General features: G+C 53.1%; 1 protein-coding gene across 26 annotated transcripts in view; it reads right to left on the bottom strand.

The window, feature by feature from the left end:
• Nucleotides 1–18,761, bottom strand: part of TNS3 (tensin 3) — a 260,591-nt gene that overhangs the window by 92,899 nt on the left and 148,931 nt on the right. For all 26 annotated transcript variants that reach the window (XM_023639034.2, XM_023639038.2, XM_023639036.2 and 23 more), the window contains 3 exons: nucleotides 14,852–14,981; nucleotides 14,473–14,538; nucleotides 13,101–13,205 (listed from right to left, as the gene is read on the bottom strand). In XM_023639034.2, the coding sequence (XP_023494802.1) occupies nucleotides 13,101–13,205; nucleotides 14,473–14,538; nucleotides 14,852–14,981 (301 nt within the window). The remainder of the gene's footprint in view (nucleotides 1–13,100; nucleotides 13,206–14,472; nucleotides 14,539–14,851; nucleotides 14,982–18,761) is intronic.

The raw sequence follows: 18,761 nt of genomic DNA on the forward strand, positions 1-18,761 counted from the left end.
CCGGGCAGCGAGGAAAACAGGACGCCCTGTGGGCTGACTCAGTGGCCACCTGGCCAGCTAGCCACAGAGCTGGCCAAGAGCTTCGGCACACAAGCTCCATCTCAAACCATCACTGATGCCCCCAAGAGAAGAAACAGCTACGTAAGCCTCCTCTAACCTGCAAATAAACCTCTTCCCTTAGCCCCCGGGACATTCCTTCCCACCAGGTGAGAACTGCTCTTCTGCTCATCACTTCACTCCCTTCCCTCCCTGAAGCCCTCACTCCGCCTGGGGAGAACCACCTCGGGCCCTCTGGTAGTTTCCTCTGGTTTGCAAGTCTCAGAGAAGTGCTCAGCCCTGTTGCAGGTCTTTGTAGCCTTACGGAAGCCACCCCGCCATACACACACACACACACACACAAGTGCAGACGCCCTGCTTACCTTCCTTCCAAACAGCCCAGCAGCTGGTTCAGTCTACGCCTGTGGGACCCACTTTTCCACGAAGAAAGGCCTCAATCCCAGAAGAGCAGCATCCTGGGGTCGGGGTGTGCCTCCCCACAGACACCCAGCCTCCCTCTCCAGCTAGTCTGAAGGTGGAAGCTCTTGTTGGTCAAACAGGAGACTTTGATTCCACCAAAAAGGCCAGTGCAATGTAAACAGGAGGGTGGAGCTTTGTGCAATCAGGTTTAGTGAAATTTGAACTCTGGAGGCTGAGGGGGCGGAGAAAAGGCTCCTTCCCAGAGCCACTCAGCCAGACCTCTGAGCTCCCTGCCAAGCCTGCCGAGCTGCCGCTGGGAGCCAGCACCAACCTGCTGCAGTTTATAAACCACAGTTTCAGCATCTGCTTGCACTCTTCAAAATATCAGCTGTGAAATCTTTGCCTTACATCCTCCATCACCCGGGACTCAATCTTTCACACTCGATGTGCCCGAGTTCATCGTCAGTGTTGATTGCACACGGCATATCTTGCACAGTTCCTTGCCCGCCCCAGACCTCAGAGTTCTATCCAGCATCTCAGGCCACATTAATTTCAATTTAGGTGGGCTTCAGCCAATGGTTTACCCTCTGCCCTGGCTGCATATCGGTCACAGCACAACCACAGGCTTTGCAACTCTTTAAATGAACAGAACACACCAGAGCAAAGCAGCAAAGCCCATTCTCACGCCTTCAGGTTTCCACAGCACAGCCAGAACCCTTACAAGCACCACAACTCCATCAGCTCAAGAAGGGAGACAGGACACAACCAATTGTCAGCACGGGCAGAGTAGTACCGCCTTCCTTAAGTCAGTGAAACGGCCACAGAGGCACACGGCACGTGCAGGGTAGTGAGAGGACACGCAGTTGGTGCTTCGGAGAAAGGATCTCTTTTATTATGGGACATAAAGCACTTGCCATGCAAGAAGGTCTATTCCATTTGGCATTGGGAAAGGGTCTTGGCTGATCCACCTTCCTATCAAGGAAATCCACATCGTTGTGCCCACTTTGCGTAACATCATCACTGTAATAAAGGAAGTGACTAACATCATACAATATTGTTTCCTCAAAGAATTCACGTCAAAAGCAAAGAGATTAGAAATGGAAATCTGAAAGATCTGGTTTAAGGACTGAGATGAATGCCTGTGTCTCTTCGGAGCGTGCGGGGCCTTGACAAGTTATGAAGTCAGGGGCCTTGACAATTCGATGTCCAGATGTGGCTAGGGTCCCAGCCTTCTGTAGGACAAAATCCTGAAATCAGACCTTTGCATCACAAAGCTGACAACTGTGCAAAAAACAACAGCTAAGGCACCAATAATTAGAAAGAGACAAACACATCCTTGTGCTGACCAGTGGCCTCCTTTCTCCACTTCTAGCAGGAAGAAACTGCACGATTAGTAGTGTGTCCAAAAGGAGCGTTTCCTTTCATGCTGCTCATTTTTCTGTTGTGTGTGTAGCTCAGGGTGGGTTTCCTCACGGTGAAGACAGCTTTCCAAATGAGCTGCTACAAGCCTTCATGGACACATGGCCCCTGGCACCAACATGGCCTTCAGATCTTGCGTTCATGTTGCTGACGACCTCTGAGCAGGTACGCTCAGAACGCCGTCATTTCCATCTGTGCTCACTGGTGGGCTTGGTTACACGGAGCCCATTCAGGCTGTTGGTATTCACTTCTCCTGACACAACTGGGCTTAGAGCCTTTGCTGACATTTGGCCAACAGGGAGCTCTGCAGCTCAGGGTTTGAAAGGCCTCAAACCTCCTAACCTACCAATTTGGAATTTTGTGCATGAGGTTACATATCCAATAAAGAAAAGACTGGGTGGGTTTCCCCAGAATCTCTGTGAGTAGTTGGCAAAGTGAGACAAGAGGCCTGTAGAATGTTCAGTGTGATTCCTGTTTGGGGCCCCATAAAGACAGAAGAACCATCTAGAAAGTTAAACCAATTAGGATGATGGTGAAAGAAGTGGAAATTTCAAAAGTTAGTAGAAAAGATCAGTGACATAAGAACACCCTGAAGTCAAAATGTGTGCAGAGTGTTCCCAGCAGCATTACTCAGCACAGCCAGAGTGCAAACAACCCAAACACCTGCCTGCTGACGAATGAATAGCCCCAAGGTGGTGCATCCACACAAAGGCACACTATCCAGCCATAAAAGTAACACAGCATTGATATGACAGGGCGGACCTGAAATCACCGTGCAAAGTGAAAGAAGCCCGTCACAAAAGGCCACGCATTGCATAACTCCACTTATGAGAAATGTCTGGAAGAGGGAAACCAGAGAGAAGGGGAATGCTGGTGGTTGCCAGGAGCAGGGGGAGTGAGGAATGGGGTGTGACTGCTGATGGTACGGGGTTTCATTTGGGGGTGACGGAAATGTTCTAGAGTTAGAAAGTGGTGATAGTTGCATGACCTTGTGAATGTACCAAAAACCAATGCATTGCATACTTTAAAATGGTGAATTTAAGTTATGTACATTTTGTCTCAATACAAAAAACTAAGAATATCATAAGGCTGGGAATCACATGGTAACAACGGTCTATTTAAGAACCAAGGTAATTGGTGCCCATGAAAGGAGGGAGACACTCGTCCTGCCCTCCAGGTCTCCAGGATAAAGCTGGCGATGGGAAGTGACCTTCACATTCAAGGTCCAGGCAAAAAGAAGACCACCCCACCAGGAAGGATCAGGGCGCTGCTCCCCATTAGCCCCTACGAAGGCCTGAGGGCAAGCCACCACCGGGCTCGCCTCCCATGAGGCCTCCTCATAAGGCGCACAGGGAAGTGGCATCTAAATTAACTCCTCTTCTGGTAGAAAGTTCTGATGTTAAAGCATGAACCCACTGACTTTCAACAAACGCCATCCCTCTGGCCCCCTGGCCCCTGGCCCCATTCTCGCTCATCTCCACCCATCCCTCTCAGGACTGACTCTCCCCAGCTCATCTTCCCCGCCTACCCCAAGGCTGACCCAGCCGCCCTGCCTGGCCAGGCCCGGCCCCTGGTGCCTCTGGAGGGGCAGTGGCACACCAGGAGGCCTCCGTCCCTGCCCCACCTCAGGCCACTTCCACCTCCATCCAAAACTCGTTTTCCTCCAGAACCCCGTGCCCTCCAGCTACCCCACTGTCCAGCGGTCCTGGCTGCCTTTGCCGCCTCACCTCCCTCTCTGCCGACATCCATGGGCAACACTGGCCCAGGCTCAATATACCCCATCATCACGCTTCCATGGCTTCTCCTGTAAAACTGCTAATGCTTGAGTGAGCTCTTCACACCCTGGACCTCAGAGAACTGACCTGGGCCCCCTCACTTCTCACACGTCCTCCCCAGCTCGGCTCCTGCTGTTCTCCACATACACAGGTCCATTCCACCTGCACCATGGAGTCTGAGCGGAGGCAACTGTAACTCCAGCACCAAAGTTACGACATCAAGGGCAAGATGAGCTCCTCTGTGCTTCCTTTCCTAACCAGTGGAGACCCAGGGCACATCACTGCCACCTCGGCTACTGCCCAAGCCCCCTCCACACTCACAGGAGGCCTTACAAATGCAGGGTCCTCAGCATCACTGGACACACCCTACTGCCCACCCCGGCAACCTGTCCATAGCCAGTGGGGGCTCCTTCAAGCCTTCCCTGTCTCAATAGCCCCCGTGGGCCTGACTGGGTCCCCTCCCAGCTCACAAGCTGCCTGACACTGCCAAGATCAAGCAGGACTCATATCCAGTCCTCCTTCCCAGCTCACAAGCTGCCTGACACTGCCAAGATCAAGCAGGACTCATATCCAGTCCTCCTTCCCCACTTCCTGCATCCTGGCTCCAGCACTGGGTCCGAGAGTGCCCCCGCCCCACGCACCCACCGCACTCTCAGCCTCCCGCCTCGTCAGCCTGACCACCAGGCACATCCAGGAGAAGGAGCCGCAGAGCCAGCGGGCCTGGTGTCCGTGCGTGCTTCACCAACTAGCTGTCTGACCCCGGAATTCCAAACCCCTGGGCTTGTGGGTATATAACATCACACATTGCCTCTAAAATGACCCTAATAGCTGGATGCTTTACAAGACACATCCTCTGCAATCCGTGCCGCCTGTGTAAATCAGCCAGGGCACAGACTCACTGGCTGCTCACTCTTCCGTCTTCCACCTTCTAAGCCCGGCCCTCATGACAACTCAGGGAACAGTGACAGAGTAACACAGCCACTCCCCTCTGTCCTTGGACCTACAGAGAGAATAAAAGGCCACATATATGCAATTGTGTGTGAATTTAACATCAAATATCTTGTTGGTCGAGACTTGAACGTGATTTTCCCTATCAAGAGTCCCCAAAACAAGCACACAGGGCAGCAACTTCCAACTTTTGAATGACAGACCTTGGTCTTGAAATAAGTCTTTATGCAGAACCCCAACATGAAAAATATAAAAGATAAAGTAGGGATGGTGGGAGGGGGGTCCTGGCAGGGGAATGGGTGGAAGGCGTGAGGCCACTCCTGAGGTGTCTGTTTGGAGCCCTCGAACTCCAGGACACAGCGTCCGACCCAGGAACACCACTGTTCCCACCATCAACACCGTCGCCAAGACAGTGTCACAATAATAGAAGGGGACCAATTTCCTTAAAAGGAACAGGCCCACGATGCCTGTCCCTATGGGGACAATATAAAGGGACCCAAGCCAATGAGATTTTCCCAGCTGCTCCTTTTTACAAACACCTCCCTTTTCCATTAATTAACCAGCATCCTTTCCCTCCTGAGAAGCCCTCTCCTCTCCACTTTGCAGCACTTTCCCAAGAAGGAAGCATGTGATCCGAAAGGCCCCTAGACATTTGTTAAGCCTGAAGAGATGGAAGCAGAACGACAGTGCAACCACATCAGGCCAGAGGCAGAGGAGCTGTCCCAAGGATGTGTGTGCTTGCTGGAGGTGCGGCCGCTTCTCCCTCAGGCCTTGGGTTCCACTTATCAAATACTTCAAGTCAGTACCCATTCCTATGTTGGTGACATCGCCACGATGCCTGAGCCGACTTGGCAAAAATGCACCTGAAGGCTGTGCAGAGACACAAAATGAGAAGATTGTAATCCTGCCTGTGACTGGCAACAGAGAGAAAGTTTCTCCCAACAGAGGACACAGAAGAAACTCCTCAGGTTTGATCTGAGCTGAATTCACGCAGCCAACATGCAAGTGTCCTGCTAGGAGGGAGGTGGAGGAGCGACCAGGAGGGGCTTGCTTGAGATGGCATCCAGTAAAAGCATGTCTGCAAGAGCTTTTAAAGCAGGGGCAAGAAACAAACCCCTCGCCACACCATTTTTACACAATTTCTGCAGCTCCCACTCAAGTAGAAGTTGTGGGACTCTGGGTCCCAGGGAGACCATGGGCTGGGCCCACTTCCAGCTTCACCCCCCAGGGAACCCGCCTGCAGTCAGATCTAAGCTGCTAGTCCCCAGTGCAGAGCACTAGTGACAGAGGCCAAAGATTGGCACTCCAGGGACAGGATGCAGGGCACAGGATGTGGGAATCTCTGGGTGCATGCTGCTTAAGCAGGTGCAGCCATCAAAGAAGAGGAGTGAGGTCGAAACTGGCCATAAATGGCAGGAGGAAGGTAAGAGTAGAATAAATGTGCCTGGCTGGACTCTAAGAAGATACCGGAACTGTAGTAACACCAACATGACACCACCTTTCAGACCCCTGTCCATGTGCATAGGACACACTGGCCAGCAGGATGTCAGGGCCCCGGAGTGGGTCCCACAGCCCAACGGTTGTGCACAGGTGGGACAGGACCTCTCACTCCCATGTCCACTGTCTGTCCCAGGGGTCATGCTATTGAATGTGTGTGGCCGTCCCTGGGGAACTCACATGGGGTAATCCATGCCAACTTGTCCAGGACCACATGATTTTGAGGTGACTTCTCTGACATGGCTTGAGCTAGAAGAGCAATGGACTGTGAGTGAGGTGACAGCTCAGGGCTGCTTATGACTCATTAAACTGCCTCCAACATCACACCAACATGATCCAGGCCGTTTTAAACAGTCAACACCCACGGACTTTTTATGGCTCTTAGCACAGAGGGTGAGACTCTCGTATCTCAGATAAGATGAACGCGTCACCCTCCTTCCCAACTGTTGCCTGCAATCCCTTATCAAGGGACGATTAACTCTGGGTCAGGGATCACACCTGAGAGGGGACCTTCAGGGCCGCGGAGCTGCAGCCTGTAACTCGGGACAGTGAAAGGATGGTGCTCTTCAAGGTGTAAACAAGGTGCCCATCGGGCCATCTAAAGTGGCAAATGCCGTCAGCATCCACCACAGTGTCCGATGCATCATGACGGCTGCTTTTCACTGAACTATCGAAGCAAGCGATGCTTAGAAAGGCTTTGGAGAACTGAAGAAATTTTCCTGTCTGGAAAGGAAGGAAAGCCTTCAGTGAGCGGTGATGGTGGCCAAACACTGATAGCAGCCGACAGTTCTGGAAGCTCAGCTGGCAGATGCCCATCCCGCCAACGAGGACCTGGGCCCTGGACAGAGAGCAGCGCCAGGACCTAAGGTCTGACCCACCAGACTCCAGTGGAGAACCCTTCTGCCATGTTGTCAAAGCTTGCTTCACTTTTCCAAATTGTAAAACACAACAATTTCCGGGGAGAAACGCTGTCAAATCCATTTTCAAAATGGCATCACCTGAATGTCGCAACTTGATCCGGCACTTCTAATGCCCTGAACCCCAGTCAACTCTGCACACACCCCTGGCAGGAAGCTTCTGGACCCAACTCGTCCTCACCAGCAGCCTGAATGCTGGGACCTCGGCAGCGCCTCCTGCACAGAAGGCAACAGGACCGCATCGCACTGTGAAGTGCTGAGGAATTTGAGTCCCCTTCAGAGCCGGGGCTGCAGCCAGCCCGTCGGGCGCTGAAACAACTGCGGTCCTCTGGGAGGCCACGTCTGAACTCTGGGATGTTGATCAGGTCTCGAGTTAAAGTAGCAGAACCAAACCCTGGGTGTACAGTGGCCCCATCTACTCACCCTGGAATCAGCAACAGTTTGACCTGTGGCCAGAAGCTCACTCGTAGGTCAAGACCAGGAATCCAGGAGAGGATGAGCAGAGCAAGGCTTCTTGTCCAACCATGCACCATGCTGGAAGCTTCCCTCACTCTCACCCTTGGGTTGAATCTGGCGTGGAGTCTTACTTATCTACCACCTCAATAGGAAGCGCCTACTGTGCACCCGGAGCCACACCCGAGTCCAGGCCCAGCAGTTCTTGCCAGGGCCTCCCTTCCTTCCAGAGCCCGACGCCCTCCAGGGAGCTCGTGTGTCTTGTTCCCAGATCCTCCAGCCAGGTCCCTCCAGGGATCCTCACTGCCAAGCAGCAAAGAGCAGGCTCCGCACAACAATGCTTCCTCATGGGGCTCAGCCTCACCCTCCGTCACCCAGCGTCCACTGCTTCCTCCAGGACACCCCACGCTCCCTTCCTGCACCCCTGCCTGCAAGAGCCCTCTTCTTCTTTGTGAGTCTCCCTGGAGTGGACAGGCTAAGTAGCTGCTTCTCTTCAATACTTTCCTAATTCCTGGAATATACTCTAGTTACAGCAAAGGACGCATCCTAGGGTGACTGTTGAGGTAGGTAGATAGATAGATGGATACACACACACACGTACATATGTATGCACACATACATACACACATATATACATACACACACACACATCTTCCCCATTAGAAGTTCTACTTATTTTTCTCACCCTGAGTCCATCACAGTGTCAGAAACACGGCAGGCCCTAAGGAAATGTGAGATGCATGAAAAAGAGGAATTGTATGTACAACAACTAAAAAAACTCACAAGGTCGGAGGCTGTCTCCAGGATGAGCTAATTAAAGAAGACCGTTTTGCAGATGTGGAAACTGAGCTTCAGACAAGAATGTGGCTCACAAGCGAATTGAGATGGAGAGGTGGCCGCACCACCAATGGGGCAGACATGTCCAGGGTGAGGAGAGAAGTAGCCTGGGCTGGGCAGGCTGGGACCCTGCAGGCTTTAGAGAGCACTGTGCTGCCCAGTGCGGAGGGAAGACACCGTGTGGACGGTGGAGGGTCAATGGAAGAGAAGGGAAGCCAGCCCAGATTACTTTAAAAAAAAGGAATTGGGAGGTCGGTCCAGTGGTGGAATGGTTAAGTTCATACGTTCCACTTCAGTGGCCTGGGGTTCGCTGGTTAAGATCCTGGGTGTGAACCTACACACCGCTTATCAAGCCATGCTGTGGCAGGTATCCCATATATAAAGTGGAGGAGGATGAGCACGGATGTTGGCTCAGGGCCAGTCTTCCTCAGCAAAAAGAGGAGGATTAGCAGTAGATGTTAGCCCAGGGCTAATCTTCCTCAAAAAAAAAAAAAAAAAAAAAAAGGAATGGGTCAGAAGAGCAGGAGAGGAAAAGGAGACAGCGGCCCCAGTATGGCGCAGCCTAGTGTAGACAGGAGAAGCAGGGTGCTGCTGGCACGTGCATCTGCGGGCGCTGAGATCCTCCATCACTCCAGGCCCTCCTCAGCGGCCCTGTTCACTGCCCCCGGGGGTGACATTCGAATCCAGGGATCCATGGGGTGCTGTGGCCTCTCCTCAGCCATCACGCAGATGTGACCCTGATGGGACAGGCACATCCTACCCAGGCAATCCTCTCTGCGCATCATTCAGTAACACTTGGTGCCTGGGGCAGTCACATATCGCTGAGCATCGTCAGCATGAAGGGGAGGCAGACAGGAGCAGAAAAGTTTTCTAGGTGGAACAGAAAAGTCACCAGAGCCTTTAGCAAGGTGGCCCTCATCACAGGCCCCAGTGCCACTTAGTTTTGCCCAACGGTGTCAGGAAAGATGGGAGACACGCGCTTCTCCCACAGACATCTCGGGGTTCCACAAACCTTCACTGGGCCTGTGTTAGACTAGGTCCTCACCAAGCTCCAAGGCTTCAGGGAAGTGATAACACTTTTTACGGTACCCTGTCACTTCACGCTGATCACATCACTGCATTCTCTCAGCAGCTCTGGTACTACGACTGTTCCTATTATGCAGAGGAGGGAAGGGCACAGAGAGGTCAAGTACCCTGTCCAAGGCCACACAGCACAAGTGGAAAGGCAAGGAACCAAACCGGGTGGCTGATGCAGAGCTGTGGCTCCCACACCTCCCTGGGTGGACCAGTCATCGTCCCTGGGCCCAAAGAGTTGAGCCTCGCAGAAGAGAGAAAAGGAACAAGATAAGTTTTGAAAAAACAAAACAGCAAGTACAGTCAACCCCCCTCATTCATGATTCCATATCTGCAAGTTCACCTACTCACTAAGAATTATTTATATGTAATCCCCAAACCAACATATGTGGCATTTCCATGGTCATTTGCTGACATATGCAGAGCGGCCACAATTTAGAACCGCCTGACGCATAGCTGGGGTCTCACCTTCATTTCAGCCCCCACACCGTAAACAGGGGTCCTTCTCCAGGCCTATTTAATGCCACATTTGGGGGCTTTTTGCTGGTGATTTTGCTGTTTAAAATGACCCCCAAGCATAGTGCTGAAGCGCTGTCAGGTGTTCCCAGGTGCAAGAAGGCCGCAATGTGCCTGATGGAGAGAGGAAGTGTGAGCAAAGCCTCGTTCGGGCCTGAGTTCTAGTGCTGCTGGCTGAGCTCAAGGAATCAAAAACACAGATTAGACGAGGTGTCTCGAGACGGAACCGCGCATGAAACAAGGTTACGTATCGCTCGGCAGAGGAAAATGCTGTGACAGGGGCTCGCAGGACCCTGACCCGTCCCTCCCCGAAGCAGGGGTCAGAGTTCACTAACTCAGTGCATGGAGACTTTATGGAGCACAGTACTCGAGTGATGACAACTGACAGCACCGCACCAGCGGCAGCACCTCCCACTGCTCCCGGCCAGGCCCCCTGACTGGACGCCCCGTGCTACCCTCCCTACTCTGCCCCGGTGCCTCCACTGAGAAGCCTGCCACCCTGCTCTGGTCACCACCCCTTGAACAAGCACCTTAGGAGAAGCACATCTGCTCGACGCATCCTCGTGTGCCAGCGCCCAGGAAGGCACCGGGCTGACGACCGGTTAAAAGAGGAAGGAGCCACAGCAGACAGTGAGACGAGGAGAAGCAAAGGATGGAGGGAGAGACACTGGGCCGGCCCAAGGCATCCAGCACAGACAGCTCTCCCTGCCCGTGTCACATGTCACCCGACACGTGTGCAGCTGCCCCCAGCCCATCCCAACTCCGTTTCCCAGCCATGAGCTGAGGGCCTGCTGTGCGGCTGGGGCCCAGTGAGCAGCCCTGAGACTGTGAAGCCCAGGGGCGGAGAGTGTCCACCTGCCCAGCAGCTTGCCCCAGTGCCCTCCTAACAAATCCCTTTCTGCTCAAACTGCCCAAAGCGGATTCTGCGGTCTGCAGGCCTCGCCTGGCCCAGGACCAGCGGAGGGCTTCTAGCTAGAGAAATGAGGTTTGCACTGAATAGCTCTGGGGTCAGACAGGCCTGGACTTGAGTCCCATTTCCACAGTCTCTGTCCTGCACGATCTCCAGCACCCAACAACTCACTCGGCTTCACCTTAGTCACTGACAGTACGCAACCCTGAAGGCAACTGCTACTTTTTGATTCCTCTTTATCTCCAAAATGGGTTACAGGTTCTTGTGAGGACTAAGATGACATTCGCAAAGTTTCTGGCAGGCTGCCACACTGTGCACCCTCCACACCACCATTTCTCTGTCCCTGGGATAGTGAGCACCCCGTGAAATGTGGATGCAGCAGCTGTCCCCCGCTGCCCGGCCAGGGCCCCGACCCGGGGAGAGGAGTGACTCTCCATGATGAAGACAGGACATCTGGGATCGCTTGTCCACATGAACAAGTTCCCTGCCAGTTCCTTTCTTGGTACAGAAAGCACAACATTATGCTCAGGGATAAAAACAGGTCAAGGGCCTCGCCTGAAGGCAGCTATGGGGGGCTCCGTTCCGGGATGGTAGGGATTTCTAGAGATAAATGCAGCTTAAGTCAGTGCTTCTGGGTTTTTTTACCAGTGGGGACTAGAGACGGGGTGGAGGTAGAAAAGAGAGTGTTGTAACACATCACTTTCTAGCAGAAAGATAGCGTTCCACAGGCTGCAAACCTCCTTTATCCCTGGATGGAGCCTCTGCCTTGACGGAAATATGGCTGAGACCCTGCTTCCCACCCACCAGGGCCCCAGGCTTTGTGGGAACAGGGGTCAGTTATGCCCTCACTCAGGGACCCAAGCCAGGGACTGTGGTTCTGGGAGAGAGCTCAGAGGGCCAGGGAATGAGTTCACCAAGCCAGATCGGCCTCCCCACCTAAGAGGCGCCGAGGAGTGCTGGAGAGTCGGGGAGGACAAGGAAATTTCCACCCGAGGGAAGCTGTGTGTGCTTTCTGGGGAATGTCTGTGCAAGAGGACCAAATCCTGAGGGTCTGCAGGGCTTCGGAGGCAGGGGCCGTGGAGGTGGTATTACAACAGTGAGGACTTGGATCCCACACGAGCTCCGTGCAAGATCAAGTGCACTGGGGGAGCCCTCTGATGGAACAAGTGTGGCCAGTGAACTGGGCATGGGAAAAGGTGCTTACAGATGTGTGCAGACGCTTAGATAGGTGTGTTAAATGGGAAAGCCAGGTCATCAAACAATGCAGAGCTGGTTCTGGGTGAAACATTCCCGTGGCACTTAGGAACCACGCTGAAGCACACGACTGATGCACACTTTGTCTCTAGATAGCAAGACAGTCTGCATCCCCAAAATACTGACATGAGCCCCGCAGACTGACTTCCCAGTCCTCCAGGTGGACAAGTAGAGGGGGCACGTGTCCCCTGCGACACAGTCGTGGCCCCTGGCGTGGACCACAGGCGTCCCTGCCAGTCGCTGCAAGCTCAGTGATCCACAAGGATGGCACTGGAGGTGTGATGTCCACAACGCCTACTTTCAGCTATTCACAACTGGATGAAAATAACTGGACAAAAAGTATTTTGGTTCTTTCCCAAATCAGATCTGATTCTCAGTCAGAGCCTGAAAAAGATGAAAGACCCGTGTTCTTAGGAGCCGGGGAGATGTCTGGATCCCTCTTTGAACTCAGCCCCCAGCGGATTTTTCAGGTAAACCTAGCAGACACCCTCACTTCACTCCTTCCTTATGCTACTTGTGACCCAAATTGTATATTCAGTGGGCAAACCGAGAATAGATTTGAGTGAGACGCACTCACAAAAATAGAGATTAAGGTGACACAGCCATAAAACCAGGACACTAGGGTAACTAGCAAACAGAAACGAAACCAGAAAGTCTGCTGCCCGTGGGGAGCCACAATAGTAGGAAGGTTGCCCATGACCAGACACCTGGCATTCCCCGTATGCAAACGGAAAGGGAAGAAAGAAGGCAGAAAACAGTCCCTGGCAACGTGCTGACACGCAACTTTGGGCAAGAAAACTCCTAGATGGATGACCTTACTCACCAGCCACCACCCCTACAGCTTCGTCAGAAGCCCGACCCCAATTCGCCATGATTCTCATGAACATCCTCAAACTCACAACGGTGTGGGTTCTGGACCTCCAAAGAGACGTGGGATTTCCAGCCTCTGAGCAGACAGCAGGGACAATTCTGATCTAAACACGAACAAGCTGCTCCCTCTGGGCCCTTCTCTTTGGTAACTCGGAACACGGTAACCGGACGCACCTTCACCGTCTGCGCTCAGGTTCTCGTATGAGTCCCAGCGGATCAGCGGGTCTGCTGTGTTGAAGTCCACAATCACTCCGTGGTCGTTGCGCAAATGCTCACACCCTGCATGGGGAGGAGGGGGACACAGGTGTTCGTACCAGCCGAGACACCATCTCCAGGCTTCTGCCCCAGTGCTGCAGCAGAGGGGCGGCTGGGTCTGAGTAATGGCACCAAGCACCTAGACCTGCCCCTTCTCCCACAAGCCAGGCATTAATCACAGCTGTGAGCAATATTTTGGACAAGTTGCATAATAGTTAAAACCTAAAACCGCATGACAGGAGGGAAAGGCGAACACTGGTCCTCTGTCCACGTGTGTCAGGTTCTGGGCACTGAGTGCTACTTCTGGACACAGGAGCACCCGGATCAATTCACAGATCAGGATCCAGAGGCGCCGAGAGGAGCAGCCTCAGGGCAGATGCACGGGAGAGGCAGGTTTGGGCCCGGCTTCTGGGCTCCCAAATCCACACTCCTTCCTTGAGTCATTCTGTGAATGCCAAGGGGATTCTGGCCTCCCAAGCCTGGCATTGAACTGTTCATGCCTCAATCCATGACATGAAGCGTAGAAGAAGCATGATTATTTGCACAGGTATTAACCGGACTAAACCTTTCACACACATGGGTCTCGGTGATGGAAATGAACCATTCGCCTTGATGATAAAGGGACTGATTCCTCTTCCAATGTATTTTTAGAAGAAAGGAGAATCTATTTCACACACGAATATTTGCAGTCTATGGTGCTTTTAATCTTCTTTAAAAACATTTGGTTGTTGGTTGAGGGGAGAAGTAAATGTCCAGCACAACCTCCCTGGAGAGGGAGGGACAGAACGTCAGGAGACTGAGGCGCGGCGCAGGCCTGAGGTTCCAGGCCCTTCCTTGGGCAAGTCACTCTACCTCTAAGCTCTTCCTGACCCACTGGGCCCCATGGTCTCCATGCTGCCCCCTCACTGTCTAATATGCTATTACTAAAAAACGTGTATTGGGCCGGCCCGGTGGCGCAGTGGTTAAGTGTGCAGGTTCCACTTCAGCGGCCCGGGGTTCCCCGGTTCGGATCCCGGGTGTGGACATGGCACTGTTGGCATGCCATGCTGTGGTAGGCATCCCACATATAAAGTAGAGGAGGATGGGCACAGATGTGAGCTCGGGGTCAGTCTTCCTCAGAAAAAAGAGGAGGACTGGCAGCAGTTAGCTCAGGGCTAATCTTCCTCAAAAAAAAAAAAAAAAAATTATTATGAAAATTTCCAAATATGTGCAAAGGTTGGAGACTGTACAGACAACATACCATCACCCAACCAGTGAGCACCCTGCCCCCGGCCTTCTGCCCTCTACCCACCTTGAATCCTCTCTGGAGTGGCTGAGAAGACTAACTCAATCTTCCCATCGTCAGGAAAACGGTCATCTAAAACAGAGAGAGATGAGAGCCAAAAAAGTATGGGTGAATTTTGTCCTTATGTTCCATCCAGGACAGCACCATTCCAAAATCTGCATCAGTGCACCCAGCGGCAGAGAAAGTATCAGTAGTTTCACTGTTTCTCTAGAATTTTCTCTTTGCTGGATCAATCGTCAATCTCTCATGAGCTTGGTAATAATTTTATCAATAGGCTGGTTTACGGGAGGGGTAGGCAGAAAAGTGAAAAAGAATTAACAAGACAGGCGCCTCGTGCGGCCGCCTCCCCACCACGGCCTGTCCACGCTGGGCCGGGTGACCTCACCTTGGCTGGCGTTGTCCAAATCCTCCTTTCCAAATACAAGCCCGTAGCCCTGAACCGCTCCGGTGTGAAACTGCAGGCGGAAGATGACGTCGCGGGTGGCCGAGCGGTACTTTTTGTGGTAGCACTTCACCTGGTACAAAGAGGGAAGGACAGCCGTGGGCGAGCCTGTTCACCGGCAACGTTTGTGGGTGTGCACAGCAGGCTCCCTTGTAGGAGGGGCTGCAGTGTGCGCCGCGAGGGACCCCAACCCAGAGACAGTCTGCAACATCGCTGCCGCTTTGCTGCTCCCATAGGACGCCTGTGCTGTCCCGATGGAACCCAAGTTCCAAAATGCCATAGTCCTCGGTCTTCAGACTGGCCACCCCAACCTCAGACCGACCTGAAGGTGCTCTCCTTTGGAAAACCTCTGGAGAACAAAATTCCAAATTCCGTGGCCTCTTTTTCCTAAATTTTGACAACTGATTGTGAGGAAGTCTTCCTTTCATCTAAGCTTTCCATGTGTCAACTTAAAGCCTTTCTGTTGTCACAAAAGCAGCAGCTGGTCATTACCGGCTGTGATATGCTAAATGCTTACATGCATGCCATGATTTAGAGAGAGAGAGAGAGAGAGAGACAGGAGAGGGAGAGAAAGAAGGACAAAGAAAGAGAGAGAGAGAGAGTGAGAAGGAGAAGGCCGGAGGGGGAGAGTCCTCGGCATTTCAATTCCCGTGACGGGTTGTCCAGATGTCCTGGATGGCCATCTGAAACCAGCCTCCAGAATTACCATGGATCCAATTCAAACTCAGGCTGTGGAAATGAGGTGTCATCATTACATCCCGAGGTGCGGCTCAGGCCTCTGGGGTGACTGCTGAGCACAGGGTGGGAGTGCCCCTTGCAGGCACTCGGTACTATTGGTGAAGGGTGGGCATACCAGGGGCCCTGAGCATCATGTCCCATCTTTACATGGGGGTCTTCCTGCGTGAGGGGGTCTGCTGGTAGCGTTGGCCCTTGGGAGGGCTCGCAGGCAACAGCGGGTGTGTGCTGCAGGAGAGTGATCCTCCCTTCCCCCCACAGCAGAGCAAGGGCTCCTTTCTCGAATCCCCAGGGCTCCAAGGCCAGAAGCAGGCTGGATTCTGCTCTCAGACAGAGTGGAGAAGGGTACGCCGTTCACTGCACGTGCCCAGTAGGGAGGGGAGGCTGGAGGCTTGGGGGCTTTCAGAGGCAGCCATGCTCACAAAAGAGACTTTTCTTGACTTAAAATATTTGGTGCATCACAAAGGTCAGTGAGAAGCTACTGCAGCAAGTACGGTCCAGACCAGCAATGCAGACAACACGGCAGGTGAAGGGTCTGTGCCGCTAACCAGAGAGACTATGAAACTAAAGGAAAAAAAGGCCCAGGAGCCAGGGTGCTGTCAGGAACTGTGCTCTTTGGGCAGACCCAGGGATTGTTTACCTTCGTGCTATCTACAAGGAAACACCCTGATAAATACATGAAAAAATGTAAACAGACCGTCAGGGGAGTGTTTCCAGTTGACAAACACGTACTGAGCATTCACTAGGGAGGTGGGGCGCATAGTGCACATGCGGGGCGTCCAGACCCCGGCCTGGCCTCTGAGTGGGTCCAGGGCGGCTGCAACCAGCCAGTGAGAATTCTGGGGACATGTGAAACATCCATTTGCTTTCGAACAGCAAATGGATCAGCAGCCACAAGTCTCTGCCCGCCTCTGTCTGGGGGTCTGAATCCTCAGCAGGGCCCCATCAGAGGCCGTCCTCTGGGCGTTTCTTACAGAACACGCTGCACACCACTCACCCGGTAGCACTGACGGCACTGAGGGCTCAGCAGAGCTCCCGTCCCACACGTCGTACTGCAGGGGGACCCAGCAGAGGGGCCCTCCAGGACGGGGGCAAGCCCACAGGCGCCCCCATCTCTACAGGAGGATGGGACCCCCTCCCTGCGTGCCTCCTTTCCACACGCACCTTGGAAGTGGGAGTGAAAAGGGGAGATGAGGATGGAGACAAGGAAGAGAGGTCCAGACCCACGCCCTACTGCTCTCAAATAAATACCAACCAGAACCAATGTATTAAAAAACACAAAAAGGCCTCCAGAAGCTGACATCCTGAGAGGGAGGCAGCCCCAGATCAGCTCAAACGACCAAACCACAGAGAGCGAGCAACTCCCCTCCAGAGTGGGCACTCACCAGGAACCTGTGGGCTGGGACCCCAAGTGAACACGGAGTGCACCGCAAGCGCTGGGCAAAGATGCACAGCCTCAGGGCAGCGCAGAAAGCACCCCCAACCACAACTCCCTCTCCAGGGAGCTTTTCTCCTGCTCTGAGTTCAAGGGCTCTTCCTGCGGCTGACTCCTGACAGATAGCTCATCGCACCCCGCAGTCCCCAGGCCCGGCCCCCACCTTCCCCACCACCTCAAGGTGCTCCATCCGCTCCCTTCCTCTGGGTCTCGCCATTGCTCATTGCAGCAGTTCCACACACACAGCCGTGACTCATGACACATGAATTCCAGCCCACTCCATGCACCAGGCAGGGGCAGGGGCAGAGGTCACCACGCCCTGGAGCGAGGAAGGGACAGGAGACGGGGATTGCCCTCCCCAGGCTGCCAGCTCCCAATCGCCCTGGGCCACGGGCACCGCCCCAGGCCAAGCCTGAATCTAGTGTTTGAAGACTCCCAGTTTTTCATAGGACAGGGGCTCAGACAGTCCCAGGACTCAGAAGAGAAGGAAGAGTGACCTATCCCACTGTCATAGAACAAGTGCCCTCTGGAGGAACCCACCCTCTCCTAAGCAGTTTTCATGGCATTCTGACCAGAGGTGCTGGCGGAGACCCAAGGCACTCCCCACACCCCCTCCTGCTGTTTCACACTGAACTTCTTTTCCCACTGATGGAGTGGTACCCGCTGCTCCCCCGAGTCGTCCTGACCACCTCAGGAACGACTCCACCTGTCTCCTGAAGACAGGAGCTACAGGAGCCTCCCTCTCGTGGGGTCCTGGCAGCCACCACTACACGGCAGCTCCGACCATGAGGCGAGATCTACCCACCCACCAGGAGCCCTGCCTGGGGTACTCTGGCAGCATCCCCGGTGCCAGTAAATATTCATCATCCACTCAGTACATCTTATTAGCACCAAAGACAAGAAATCAGAATGTGCTCTTAGCACTCAACAGAAAGAACCATCAACAGTTTGCTTGACGCGAGCACCCCAAATGCCCCGTTTTAAGACATAAAGATGTTTCACAAAGACAGAGTGATTAAAGGCTGTAAATTCCCCTTCGACCCTTTGGCGTTAGCAGCTTTATTTATCTAGATCGCCTCAGCGAGATTCTAGAATACGTCAATCCTCTCCTTCAGATTTTAGAATACCTGCCCTTGAAATGACAATTCAGAGGTGCAGTCTCAATTTTGTACTATGGGAAAGTAAAATAAACAGTGAGCACTGCATCAAAGGACATCCACCTGTCATAGGCTGTCACCACAGCCCACAGCAGAGGCACAGAGGAGTAGAGATCTTCGGGAACATCTGAGCAGAGATACTCAGCCTGGATGTGGCTATCTCTGGCTGCACAATGGATATTAAAACTCTGGCCTCATGATTTTGTTACAAAGATTAAATGAGCACTACCTATGAATACAATATGTAAATCCAAATATACACAGTATCTGTTATACTGATGCATTTATTACTAAAGGTGACAAACCTCCAGAGAGAGCGTTGTCTGGAGTGGATAACGACCTTAGTGGGAGGGTCTGCATGACCCTTCGCCCAGATTTATTTTCTAGTAGTTTCATAAAAAACTGCCCGTGCCCTCAAGTGGACTCAGTTGTTGGTGACCAGGAGCCAGGTGCTGCCGGACCTCAGTATCCCCTGGAGTGAACACTGTGCATGTAGCTCGCGCTTTCACACTGCTGGAATGCTGAT

This window comes from Equus caballus, chromosome 4 (assembly GCF_041296265.1).
Source record: "Equus caballus isolate H_3958 breed thoroughbred chromosome 4, TB-T2T, whole genome shotgun sequence".
Classification (NCBI taxonomy): domain Eukaryota; kingdom Metazoa; phylum Chordata; class Mammalia; order Perissodactyla; family Equidae; genus Equus; species Equus caballus.